We start from the raw sequence: 14,473 nt of genomic DNA, 5'->3' as shown, positions 1-14,473 counted from the left end.
TCTGTCTTCACAGTCAGCCCACTAACACCTCTCTGAGTCTTCACAGTCAGCCCACTAACACCTCTCTGTCTTCAGTCAGCCCACTAACACCTCTCTCAGAGTCTTCACAGTCAGCCCACTAACACCTCTCTCAGAGCCTTCACACTAACACCTCTCTCAGAGCCTTCACACTAACACCTCTCTCAGTCTTCACAGTCAGCCCACTAACACCTCTCTCAGAGCCTTCACAGTCAGCCCACTAACACCTCTCTCAGAGCCTTCACAGTCAGCCCACTAACACCTCTCTCAGAGCCTTCACAGTCAGCCCACTAACACCTCTCTCAGAGTCTTCACAGTCAGCCCACTAACACCTCTCTGTCTTCACAGTCAGCCCACTAACACCTCTCTCAGAGTCTTCACAGTCAGCCCACTAACACCTCTCTGTCTTCACAGTCAGCCCACTAACACCTTCTCAGAGTCTTCACAGTCAGCCCACTAACACCTCTCTCAGAGCCTTCACAGTCAGCCCACTAACACCTCTCTCAGAGCCTTCACAGTCAGCCCACTAACACCTCTCTCAGAGCCTTCACAGTCAGCCCACTAACACCTCTCTCAGAGTCTTCACAGTCAGCCCACTAACACCTCTCTGTCTTCACAGTCAGCCCACTAACACCTCTCTCAGAGTCTTCACAGTCAGCCCACTAACACCTCTCTGTCTTCACAGTCAGCCCACTAACACCTCTCTCAGAGTCTTCACAGTCAGCCCACTAACACCTCTCTCAGAGCCTTCACAGTCAGCCCACTAACACCTCTCTCAGAGCCTTCACAGTCAGCCCACTAACACCTCTCTCAGAGTCTTCACAGTCAGCCCACTAACACCTCTCTCAGAGTCTTCACAGTCAGCCCACTAACACCTCTCTCAGAGCCTTCACACTAACACCTCTCTCAGAGCCTTCACACTAACACCTCTCTGTCTTCACAGTCAGCCCACTAACACCTCTCTCAGAGTCTTCACAGTCAGCCCACTAACACCTCTCTCAGTCTTCACAGTCAGCCCACTAACACCTCTCTCAGTCTTCACAGTCAGCCCACTAACACCTCTCTCAGAGCCTTCACACTAACACCTCTCTCAGAGTCTTCACAGTCAGCCCACTAACACCTCTCTCAGAGCCTTCACAGTCAGCCCACTAACACCTCTCTCAGAGCCTTCACAGTCAGCCCACTAACACCTCTCTCAGAGCCTTCACAGTCAGCCCACTAACACCTCTCTCAGAGTCTTCACAGTCAGCCCACTAACACCTCTCTGTCTTCACAGTCAGCCCACTAACACCTCTCTGTCTTCACAGTCAGCCCACTAACACCTCTCTCAGAGTCTTCACAGTCAGCCCACTAACACCTCTCTCAGAGCCTTCACACTAACACCTCTCTCAGAGCCTTCACACTAACACCTCTCTCAGTCTTCACAGTCAGCCCACTAACACCTCTCTCAGAGCCTTCACAGTCAGCCCACTAACACCTCTCTCAGAGCCTTCACAGTCAGCCCACTAACACCTCTCTCAGAGTCTTCACAGTCAGCCCACTAACACCTCTCTGTCTTCACAGTCAGCCCACTAACACCTCTCTCAGAGCCTTCACAGTCAGCCCACTAACACCTCTCTCAGAGTCTTCACAGTCAGCCCACTAACACCTCTCTGTCTTCACAGTCAGCCCACTAACACCTCTCTCAGAGTCTTCACAGTCAGCCCACTAACACCTCTGTCTTCACAGTCAGCCCACTAACACCTCTCTCAGAGCCTTCACACTAACACCTCTCTCAGAGCCTTCACACTAACACCTCTCTCAGAGCCTTCACAGTCAGCACACTAACACCTCTCTCAGAGTCTTCACAGTCAGCACACTAACACCTCTCTCAGAGTCTTCACAGTCAGCCCACTAACACAGTCAGCCGAACCCAACCTTGAAGCATCACGGCCCAATAAATTACATGGTACAAAACAGGCCTATAGATGGAGTGCAGACATCTACCAACAGAACAGTACAGACATCTACCAAAAAGCAATTAGTAGCCAAAAAATACAATCTCTCCTGGACAACTTTTTAGCCTTAACATTCTCCTCCTAAATTTGGCCATTTGGAACATAAACTTTATATTTGACAAATTAGCCTCCTTGGCTAATCTAAAGAAGCATAAGAGCAAACTAGAAATAACAGATAATGAAAAATGGTTTGATAATGATTGCAAAAATCTAAGAAAGTAATTGAAAAATATATCTAGTAATTGAAAAATATATCTAATCAAAAACACAGAGAACCAGACAACAAAAATATAGGCCTTCAATATGGAGAAACACTGAAGCAATACAAACACACCCTGAGAACAGAGGAACATTAGAAATCAGCCGGATGGAATTGAGGAATCCATAGAATCAAACCACTTCTGGGAGAATTGGAATAAATTAAACAAACCTCATCATGAGGAATTGGCTCTCCTAAATGGGGATATGTGGAGAAATCACTTTGCAAACCTCTACGACAATTTAACAAAGAGCCCAGGACAAAAAATATATAAGAAAAATTACAAATCCTTGAATCGGCAGTCAAAGACTATCAGAATCCTGTGGATTCCCCAATTACAGAAGAAGAATTATTGGAAAAACTATGCACTCTCCCACCCAAAAAGGCCTGTGGTGCTGATGGTATTTTAAGTGAAATGATCAAATATACAGACCACAAATTCAAATTGGCTATACTCAAACTCTTCAACATTATCCTCACTGCAGGTATTTTCCCTGATATTTTGAACCAGAGATTGATCACACCAATCTATAAAAATGGAGACAAATTTGACCCAAATAATTAGAGGAATTTGCGTTAACAGCAACTTGGGGAAAAATTCTCTGCAGTATTATAAATAGCAGACTCCATCATTTCCTTGATGAACACAACGTCCTGAGCAGAAGTCAGATTGGATTTCTAAAATATTAACGTACAACAGACCACATTTCCACCCTCCACACTCTAAATTGATAAACAAGTAAACCAAAACAGAGGCAAAATCTACTCGTGATTTGTAGATTTCAAGAAAGCATTTGATTCAATTTGGTACATAGGTCTTTTTATAAACTAATAGAAAGTGGTTTTGGAGAGAAAAGATATGATTTTATTAAATCAATGTACACTAAAAACAAATGTGCGGTTAAAATTGTCAACAAGCAAACAGACTTCTTCTCTCGGGGACGGGGAGTGAAACAGGGCTGTCCATTAAGTCCAACACTATTTAACATCTACATTAATGAATTGGCAAAAACATTAGAAGAATCGGCAGCACCTGGTATCACCCTACACAACACTGAAATCATGCGTCTGCTGTACGCAGATGACCTGGTGCTGCTGTCTCCCACTAAAGAGGGGTTACAGCAGCACCTAGATCGTCTTCACAGGTACCGTCTAACGGCAGATTTCCTCCTCTTCAAATCAAATCAAATTTTATTTGTCACATACACATGGTTAGCAGATGTTAATGCGAGTGTAGCGAAATGCTTGTGCTTCTAGTTCCGACAATGCAGTGATAACCAACAAGTAATCTAACTAACAATTCCAAAACTACTGTCTTATACACAGTGTAAGGGGATAAAGAATATGTACATAAGGATATATGAATGAGTGATGGTACAGAGCAGCATACAGTAGATGGTATAAATCATCTGAAGAGGAGTAAGTATCGGACCAAGATGCGGCGTGGTAAGTGTTCATGATGTTCATTTTAAAGACATAAACTGAACACTAATACAAAAACAATAAACGTGAACAAACCGAAACAGTACCGTGTGGTGACAAACACAGACACGGAAACAAACACCCACAAACCAACAGTGAAACCCAGGCTTCCTAAGTATGATTCTCAATCAGAGACAACTAACGACACCTGCCTCTGATTGAGAACCATACTAGGCCGAAACAGAAACCAAAAATAGAAACACAAAACATAGACTGCCCACCCCAACTCACGCCCTGACCATACTAAATAAAGACAAAACAAAGGAAAATATGTGACAGTACCCCCCTCCAAGTTGCGGACTCCGGCCGCAAAACCTGAACCTATAGGGGAGGGTCTGGGTGGGTGTCTGTCCGCGGTGGCAGGTCGCATTCCGCTTTGCTCCACAGGTAGTATCACATTTTCATTTCATTACGGTACAACGGTTTAATTTGTTTGATCGTAGCTAGCTACATAGCTAGCTACATAGCCGTCTTTGTATCAAAGATAATTGTGTAGTCTAGAGCGATTTTCTAGGTTAGCTAGCCAGCTATTGTTGTTCTTTTAACGCAACGTAACGTAATCAACACTGCTAGCTAGCCAGCTAGCCCCCGAATAGCAGCACTGTAGAAACTATTACACTCAACGGAACAACTTGATTAGTGTAGTGTCAACAACGCAGCCACTGCCAGCTAGCCTACAAAGTCAACAATGCAGCCACTGCCAGCTAGCCTACTTCAGCAGTACTGTATCATTTTAATCATTTTAGTCAATAAGATTCTTGCTACGTAAGCTTAACTTTCTGAACATTCGAGACGTGTAGTTCACTTGTCATTCCAATCTCCTTTGCATTAGCGTAGCCTCTTCTGTAGCCTGTCAACTATGTGTCTGTCTATCCCTGTTCTCTCCTCTCTGCACAGACCATACAAACGCTCCACACCGCGTGGCCGCGGCCACCCTAATCTGGTGGTCCCAGCGCGCACGACCCACGTGGAGTTCCAGGTCTCCGGTAGCCTCTGGAACTGCCGATCTGCGGCCAACAAGGCAGAGTTCATCTCAGCCTATGCCTCCCTCCAGTCCCTCGACTTCTTGGCACTGACGGAAACATGGATCACCACAGATAACACTGCTACTCCCACTGCTCTCTCTTCGTCCGCCCACGTGTTCTCGCACACCCCGAGAGCTTCTGGTCAGCGGGGTGGTGGCACCGGGATCCTCATCTCTCCCAAGTGGTCATTCTCTCTTTCTCCCCTTACCCATCTGTCTATCGCCTCCTTTGAATTCCATGCTGTCACAGTTACCAGCCCTTTCAAGCTTAACATCCTTATCATTTATCGCCCTCCAGGTTCCCTCGGAGAGTTCATCAATGAGCTTGATGCCTTGATAAGCTCCTGTCCTGAAGACGGCTCACCTCTCACAGTTCTGGGCGACTTTAACCTCCCCACGTCTACCTTTGACTCATTCCTCTCTGCCTCCTTCTTTCCACTCCTCTCCTCTTTTGACCTCACCCTCTCACCTTCCCCCCCTACTCACAAGGCAGGCAATACGCTCGACCTCATCTTTACTAGATGCTGTTCTTCCACTAACCTCATTGCAACTCCCCTCCAAGTCTCCGACCACCACCTTGTATCCTTTTCCCTCTCACTCTCATCCAACACTTCCCACACTGCCCCTACTCGGATGGTATCGCGCCGTCCCAACCTTCGCTCTCTCTCCCCCGCTACTCTCTCCTCTTCCATCCTATCATCTCTTCCCTCTGCTCAAACCTTCTCCAACCTACCTCCTGATTCTGCCTCCTCAACCCTCCTCTCCTCCCTTTCTGCATCCTTTGACTCTCTATGTCCCCTATCCTCCAGGCCGGCTCGGTCCTCCCCTCCCGCTCCGTGGCTCGACGACTCATTGCGAGCTCACAGAACAGGGCTCCGGGCAGCCGAGCGGAAATGGAGGAAAACTCGCCTCCCTGCGGACCTGGCATCCTTTCACTCCCTCCTCTCTACATTTTCCTCCTCTGTCTCTGCTGCTAAAGCCACTTTCTACCACTCTAAATTCCAAGCATCTGCCTCTAACCCTAGGAAGCTCTTTGCCACCTTCTCCTCCCTCCTGAATCCTCCTCCCCCTCCCCCTCCTCCCTCTCTGCAGATGACTTCGTCAACCATTTTGAAAAGAAGGTCGACGACATCCGATCCTCGTTTGCTAAGTCAAACGACACCGCTGGTTCTGCTCACACTGCCCTAACCTGTGCTCTGACCTCTTTCTCCCCTCTCTCTCTAGATGAAATCTCGCGTCTTGTGACGGCCGGCCGCCCAACAACCTGCCCGCTTGACCCTATCCCCTCCTCTCTTCTCCAGACCATTTCCGGAGACCTTCTCCCTTACCTCACCTCGCTCATCAACTCATCCCTGACCGCTGGCTACGTCCCTTCCGTCTTCAAGAGAGCGAGAGTTGCACCCCTTCTGAAAAAACCTACACTCGATCCCTCCGATGTCAACAACTACAGACCAGCATCCCTTCTTTCTTTTCTCTCCAAAACTCTTGAACGTGCCGTCCTTGGCCAGCTCTCCCGCTATCTCTCTCAGAATGACCTTCTTGATCCAAATCAGTCAGGTTTCAAGACTAGTCATTCAACTGAGACTGCTCTTCTCTGTATCACGGAGGCGCTCCGCACTGCTAAAGCTAACTCTCTCTCCTCTGCTCTCATCCTTCTAGACCTATCGGCTGCCTTCGATACTGTGAACCATCAGATCCTCCTCTCCACCGTCTCCGAGTTGGGCATCTCCGGCGCGGCCCATGCTTGGATTGCGTCCTACCTGACAGGTCGCTCCTACCAGTTGGCGTGGCGAGAATCTGTCTCCTCACCACGCGCTCTCACCACTGGTGTCCCCCAGGGCTCTGTTCTAGGCCCTCTCCTATTCTCGCTATACACCAAGTCACTTGGCTCTGTCATAACCTCACATGGTCTCTCCTATCATTGCTATGCAGACGACACACAATTAATCTTCTCCTTTCCCCCTTCTGATGACCAGGTGGCGTATCGCATCTCTGCATGTCTGGCAGACATATCAGTGTGGATGACGGATCACCACCTCAAGCTGAACCTCGGCAAGACTGAGCTGCTCTTCCTCCCGGGGAAGGACTGCCTGTTCCATGATCTCGCCATCACGGTTGACAACTCCATTGTGTCCTCCTCCCAGAGCGCTAAGAACCTTGGCGTGATCCTGGACAACACCCTGTCGTTCTCAACTAACATCAAGGCGGTGGCCCGTTCCTGTAGGTTCATGCTCTGCAACATCCGCAGAGTACGACCCTGCCTCACACAGGAAGCGGCGCAGGTCCTAATCCAGGCACTTGTCATCTCCCGTCTGGATTACTGCAACTCGCTGTTGGCTGGGCTCCCTGCCTGTGCCATTAAACCCCTACAACTCATCCAGAACGCCGCAGCCCGTCTGGTGTTCAACCTTCCCAAGTTCTCTCACGTCACCCCGCTCCTCCGCTCTCTCCACTGGCTTCCAGTTGAAGCTCGCATCCGCTACAAGACCATGGTGCTTGCCTACGGAGCTGTGAGGGGAACGGCACCTCAGTACCTCCAGGCTCTGATCAGGCCCTACACCCAAACAAGGGCACTGCGTTCATCCACCTCTGGCCTGCTCGTCTCCCTACCACTGAGGAAGTACAGTTCCCGCTCAGCCCAGTCAAAACTGTTCGCTGCTCTGGCCCCCCAATGGTGGAACAAACTCCCTCACGACGCCAGGACAGCGGAGTCAATCACCACCTTCCGGAGACACCTGAAACCCCACCTCTTTAAGGAATAGCTAGGATAGGATAAAGTAATCCTTCTACCCCCCCCCTTAAAAGATTTAGATGCACTATTGTAAAGCGGCTGTTCCACTGGATGTCATAAGGTGAATGCACCAATTTGTAAGTCGCTCTGGATAAGAGCGTCTGCTAAATGACTTAAATGTAATGTAATGTTCTGGCGCAGGACGTGGACCCCACTTCAAAGTTCTGGTGCGCCTCTTCGCCCGCCTCTGTGGCCTCTTTAAAGCGGCGACCGTCGGCACTGACCTTGGACTGGGAACCCTAGACATCCCGAATGGATGGGGGATTCCGGCAGTGCCGGGCAGGCGGGAGACTCCGGCAGCTCCGGAGTGAAGGGCGATTCTGGCAGATACTGGCTGACTGACGGCTCTGGCAGCTCCTGGCTCTATGGCGGCTCTGGCAGCTCCTGGCTGGCTGGCGGCTCTGGCAGCTCCTGGCTGGCTGGCGGCTCTGGCAGCTCCTGGCTGGCTGACGGCTCTGGAAGCTCCTGGCTGGCTGACGGCTCTGGCAGCTCCTGGCTGGCTGACGGCTCTGGCAGCTCCTGGCTGACTGACGGCTCTGGCAGGTCCTGGCTGACTGACGGCTCTGGCAGGTCCTGGCTGACTGACGGCTCTGGCAGGTCCTGGCTGACTGACGGCTCTGGCAGGTCCTGGCTGACTGACGGCTCTGGCAGGTCCTGGCTGACTGACGGCTCTGGCAGGTCCTGACTGACGGCTCTGGCAGGTCCTGGCTAGACTGACGGCTCTGGCAGGTCCTGGCTAGACTGACGGCTCTGGCAGGTCCTGGCTAGACTGACGGCTCTGGCAGGTCCTGGACAGACTGGCGGCTCTAGCAGCTCTGGACAGACTGGCGACTCTAGCACCTCTGGACAGACTGGCGACTCTAGCACCTCTGGACAGACTGGCGACTCTAGCACCTCTGGACAGACTGGCGACTCTAGCACCTCTGGACAGACGGGAGACTCCAGCACCTCTGGACAGACGGGAGACTCCAGCACCTCTGGACAGACGGGAGACTCTGGACAGACTGCACCTCTGGACAGACTCCAGCACCTCTGGACAGACGGGAGACAGCACCTCTGGACAGACTGGCGACTCCAGCACCTCTGGACAGACGGGAGACTCCAGCACCTCTGGACAGACGGGAGACTCCAGCACCTCTGGACAGACGGGAGACTCCAGCACCTCTGGACAGACGGGAGACTCCAGCACCTCTGGACAGACTCCAGCACCTCTGGACAGACGGGAGACTCCAGCACCTCTGGACAGACGGGAGACTCCAGCACCTCTGGACAGACGGGAGACTCCAGCACCTCTGGACAGACGGGACTCCAGCACCTCTGGACAGACAGACCCAGCACCTCTGGACAGACGGGAGACTCCAGCACCTCTGGACAGACGGGAGACTCCAGCACCTCTGGACAGACGGGAGACTCCAGCACCTCTGGACAGACGGGAGACTCCAGCACCTCTGGACAGACGGGAGACTCCAGCACCTCTGGACAGACGGGAGACTCCAGCACCTCTGGACAGACGGGAGACTCCAGCACCTCTGGACAGACGGGAGACTCCAGCAGGACAGACGGGAGACTCCAGCACCTCTGGACAGACGGGAGACTCCAGCACCTCTGGACAGACGGGAGACTCCAGCACCTCTGGACAGACGGGAGACTCCAGCACCTCTGGACAGACGGGAGACTCCAGCACCTCTGGACAGACGGGAGACTCCAGCACCTCTGGACAGACGGGAGACTCCAGCACCTCTGGACAGACGGGAGACTCCAGACCTCTGGACAGACGGAGACTCAGACGGGAGACTCCAGCACCTCTGGACAGACGGGAGACTCCAGCACCTCTGGACAGACACCTCTGGACAGACGGAGACTCCAGCACCTCTGGACAGACGGGAGACTCCAGCACCTGGACAGACGGGAGACTCCAGCACTCTGGACAGCACCTCTGGACAGACGGGAGACTCCAGCACCTCTGGACAGACGGGAGACTCCAGCACCTCTGGACAGACGGAGACTCCAGCACCTCTGGACAGACGGAGACTCCAGCACCTCTGGACAGACGGGAGACTCCAGCACCTCTGGACAGACGGGAGACTCCAGCACCTCTGGACAGACGGGAGACTCCAGCACCTCTGGACAGACGGGAGACTCCAGCACCTCTGGACAGACGGGAGACTCCAGCACCTCTGGACAGACGGGCGACTTTCTCTGGACAGACGGGCGACTTTCTCTGGACAGACGGAAGGCTCTGGCAGCGCTGGAGAGGAGGAAGGCTCTGGCAGCGCTGGACAGGCTGAAGACCCTGTAGGCAGAAGCCCGAGAGACAGCCTGGTGCGGGGGCTGCCACCGGAGGGCTAGTGCGTGGAGGTGGCACTGGATAGACCGGACCGTGCAGGCGCACTGGAGCTCTTGAGCACCGAGCCTGCCCAACCTTACCTGGTTGAATGCTCCCGGTGGACTGTGCTGGCAAACCGGGGACACCATGCGTAAGGCTGGTGCCATGTACGCCGGCCCCAAGGAGACGCACTGGAGACCAGATGCGTAGAGCCTGCTTCGTGACACCTGGCTCGATGCCCACTCTAGCCCGGCCGATACGAGGAGCTGGAATGTACCTCACCGGGCTATGCACCCGCACCGGGGACACAGTGCGCCCCACAGCATAACACGGTGCCTGCCCGGTCTCTCTCGCTCTTCGGTAAGCACCGGAAGTTGGTGCAGGTCTCCTACCCGGCTTCGCCACACTCCCAGTGTGCCCCCCCAAATACATTTTCGGGGCTGCCTCTCGGGCTTCCTTGCCAGCCGTGTTCCCTCATATCGCCGGCTCCTTTCTCCGGCTGCTTCTGCTCTCCTATTTGCCTCCACCTGTTCCCATGGGAGTTGATCCCTTCCAGCCAGGTAATCAGGATGACAAATATAAATTATATTTGGACACAGTTCTATTAGAACACACCAAAAACTAAATATGAGCAACACAGGTAGCTTTCACATGTTGCCAAGAGGAGCGGTGCAAGTGCTAAGCACCAGAACTCCAGTGCTCCCCCACAGCCGGTTCATCCTGTGCCTCCTCCACGGACCAGTCTCACCAGCCTGGTGAGTCCGGTGCCAGCTCCACGGGCCAGTCCGGGGCCTCAAGCAAGGGTGCCCAGTCCGGGGCCCGCAACGAGGGTGCCCAGTCCGGGGCCCGCAACGAGGGTCCCCACACCAGAGCCGCTACCGCGGACAGATGCCCACCCGGACACTCCCCTATAGGTTCAGGTTTTGCGAACGGAGTCCGCACCTTTGGGCGGGGGGTACTGTCTATTTTGGTTTGGTCAGGGCGTGATTTGGATGGGCATTCTATGTTTTGTTATTTCTATGTTTTGGCCGGGTATGGTTCTCAATCAGGGACAGCTGTCCATCATTGTCTCTGATTGAAAGGAGGGGAAAAGGGCTACCTAAGTAGGATCCCCAGTGTGGGAAGTTGACTTTTTTAGTGGCATTAAAAGCCGAAGTTAAGCTTCACAGTCGTGTTCTTGTTTTGTTGGCTACATTTTCTACAAATGAAGGGAATATGTACGCTCACCACGCTGCACCTTGGTCCTCTTCTTACGACGCCGTGACACAGAGAGACAGAGAGAGAACGGGAGGGTTTGTGTGTTGAAGAAAATAACTAAATCAACCGGACATTTACATAATAGATTAATGATTAGTAATAAAGTATTTCCAGTGCCAGTGAAGAGGCCAAATGACACAATGTTCTCTACACAGAGATTATGCAAAACACACAAACGTCACTGACGCACATTCTCTTTTGGATCATAAGGGAAAATGGTGAAATCACAAATAAATACGGAGAAATCGGACCTGAACACACACACACACCTCTCTTACCGTGAGAGAGGTGAAGGTCATGCACATGCCTCCGAAGCCGTTGAACGTCAGAGCGATGAAGATGAGTACAGACAGCTCTGTGGAGGAAGGTGGAGAAAGTGTCAGATACACAAACACACAACTGTTTTTGGAACAACTAGAAACTAGTGGCAACATGACGAAGAGCAAAACCCCATTAAACATGGTAGTTATTACAACGTTAAAATGGAAGTGCTCGGTAAAACCAACAATTCATGGCAACTGATCTGTCACCAACGTGAAGGTGAGAAAACATGAACGTTGCTGGAGCATTGAAACACATCATCCTGAGACGTTTTAAAACATCACATGTGTGTTGTAACAGCACTTAATCACCTTGCCAGGAACTGGGAGCACAACAGGAAATGGTTGCTTTGACTTGTGTTTAGTGTAGATGAACATTCCTTCTCTTTAGGTGGTGTTTCCTCTCTACAGCCTCTAAACACTATGATGGTGTTTCCTCTCTACAGCCTCTAAACACTATGATGGTGTTTCCTCTCTACAGCCTCTAAACACTGATGGTATTTCCTCTACAGCCTCTAAACACTATGACGGTGTTTCCTCTCTACAGCCTCTAAACACTATGATGGTGTTTCCTCTACAGCCTCTAAACACTATGATGGTGTTTCCTCTCTACAGCCTCTAAACACTATGATGGTGTTTCCTCTACAGCCTCTAAACACTATGATGGTGTTTCCTCTACAGCCTCTAAACACTATGATGGTGTTTCCTCTAAACACTATGATGGTGTTTCCTCTACAGCCTCTAAACACTATGATGGTGTTTCCTCTACAGCCTCTAAACACTATGATGGTGTTTCCTCTACAGCCTCTAAACACTATGGTGGTGTTTCCTCTCTACAGCCTCTAAACACTATGATGGTGTTACCTCTCTACAGCCTCTAAACACTATGATGGTGTTTCACATCCTGACTAGTGGAGAATTAGATCCGTTCTTCTAAATTCCAATGAAATGTACCATTTTACTGCCCAAGAAGTTGGGCCTGCCCTCCAGGACACCTACAGTACGACACCAAGATAATCAAGGACCGCAGCCAAGATAGCCTGTTCTACCCCCAGACCATCAGTTCTGCTGAATAGCTACCACTAGTAAGCTACCTACACATGGGCACTGTACCCTGCTATTACATCATGTGACCAATACACTGTCATCTAATCAACATATTACAGCTACTCACCATCAGGATTGTATGCACCGTAGGAGATGAGGAGACAGGAAAAGGAGAAACAGGCACTGGAATACACAGACAACACTTCAAAACATTACACAATAAATCAATACATTAAAAATATTCATTCCATCAAAACATTATACACTACATTAGACAATTCATCACTACATTAGACAATTCATCACTACATTAGACAATTCATCACTACATTAGACAATTCATCACTACATTAGACAATTCATCACTACATTAAACAACTAATTAGACAATCATCACTACATTAGACAAGTATAATAATAATATATGCTTTACATTAGACAAGTAATCACTACATTAGACAAGTAATCAATATCATTTAGACAAGTAATCAATACATTAGACAAGTAATCAATACATTTAGACAAGTAACTACATTAGACAATATCATTTAGACAATTCATCACTACATTAGACAAGTAATCACTACATTAGACAAGTAATCACTACATTAGACAAGTAATCACTACATTAGACAAGTAATCACTACATTAGACAAGTAATCACTACATTAGACAATTCATCACTACATTAGACAATTCATCACTACATTAGACAATTCATCACTACATTAGACAATTCATCACTACATTAGACACATCACTACATTAGACAAGTAATCACTACATTAGACAAGTAATCAATACATTAGACAAGTAATCAATACATTAGACAAGTAATCAATACATTAGACAAGTAATCAATACATTAACACTCTAGACAATATAACAACACACTACACAATACAAATCGTGCAAATCAGACCAACAGACCAACTACCACACACACACCCAACCAACTGAACTGAACTGTTCAGACTCACTGAGACTATACACACAGACACATCCCTCTCACCCTCTCCTACCTGCCCAGTAGTCGTAGGTTTCGTGGTCCGTATTTGTCCATGACGATGCCCAGCGGCAGAGTGATGGCTGAGAGGAGAAATGATCCCACGGTGAAGGCCAGGTTCAACATCTCATCCTGGTCCTGACAGATGAGCCAGCCGTTCATCCTCATGGGTCCGTAATGGTCCTGGGGAGCCAGAGGCCTCATCTCTACTCCATCCCCCAGCCCCACCACACCCTCCTCCTCCTCTGAGTAGTAATCACTGTATTCATCATTGACCCCTGGTGGAGGGCGGGGGACAGACAGGTTGGGGGAGGAGGTGTGGTTCCCTAGAGAGAAGAGATGTGTCAGCATAGGAATCGTAAAAGGGGATGTGTCAGTACAGGAATCTTAAAGGGGATGTGTCAGTATAGGAATCTTAAAGGGGATGTGTCAGTATAGGAATCTTAAAGGGGATGTGTCAGTATAGGAATCTTAAAGGGGATGTGTCAGTATAGGAATCATAAAAGGGGATGTGTCAGTACAGGAATCTTAAAGGGGATGTGTCAGTACAGGAATCTAAAGGGGATGTGTCAGTACAGGAATCTAAAGGGGATGTGTCAGTACAGGAATCTAAAGGGGATGTGTCAGTATGGGAATCTAAAGGGGATGTGTCAGTATAGGAATCTTAAAGGGGATGTGTCAGTATAGGAATCTTAAAAGGGATGTGTCAGTATAGGAATCTTAAAGGGGATGTGTCAGTATAGGAATCTTAAAGGGGATGTGTCAGTATAGGAATCTTAAAAGGGGATGTGTCAGTATAGGAATCTTAAAGGGGATGTGTCAGTATAGGAATCTAAAGGGGATGTGTCAGTATAGGAATCTTAAAAGGGGATGTGTCAGTATAGGAATCTTAAAGGGGATGTGTCAGTATAGGAATCTAAAGGGGATGTGTCAGTATAGGAATATT

General features: G+C 49.7%; 1 protein-coding gene across 2 annotated transcripts in view; it reads right to left on the bottom strand.

The window, feature by feature from the left end:
• The window catches only part of LOC124007370 (large neutral amino acids transporter small subunit 4-like), a 44,308-nt gene that overhangs the window by 27,227 nt on the left and 2,608 nt on the right, over positions 1 to 14,473 (bottom strand). For both annotated transcript variants that reach the window (XM_046317873.1, XM_046317872.1), the window contains exons 3-5: positions 13,544 to 13,853; positions 12,649 to 12,704; positions 11,433 to 11,509 (exon numbers count right to left, since the gene is read on the bottom strand). In XM_046317873.1, coding sequence (XP_046173829.1) covers positions 11,433 to 11,509; positions 12,649 to 12,704; positions 13,544 to 13,853 — 443 coding nt within the window. The remainder of the gene's footprint in view (positions 1 to 11,432; positions 11,510 to 12,648; positions 12,705 to 13,543; positions 13,854 to 14,473) is intronic.

The sequence above is a fragment of the Oncorhynchus gorbuscha genome, linkage group LG20, assembly GCF_021184085.1.
Source record: "Oncorhynchus gorbuscha isolate QuinsamMale2020 ecotype Even-year linkage group LG20, OgorEven_v1.0, whole genome shotgun sequence".
NCBI classification, from domain to species: domain Eukaryota; kingdom Metazoa; phylum Chordata; class Actinopteri; order Salmoniformes; family Salmonidae; genus Oncorhynchus; species Oncorhynchus gorbuscha.
This window is presented reverse-complemented; position numbering and strand designations above follow the sequence as displayed.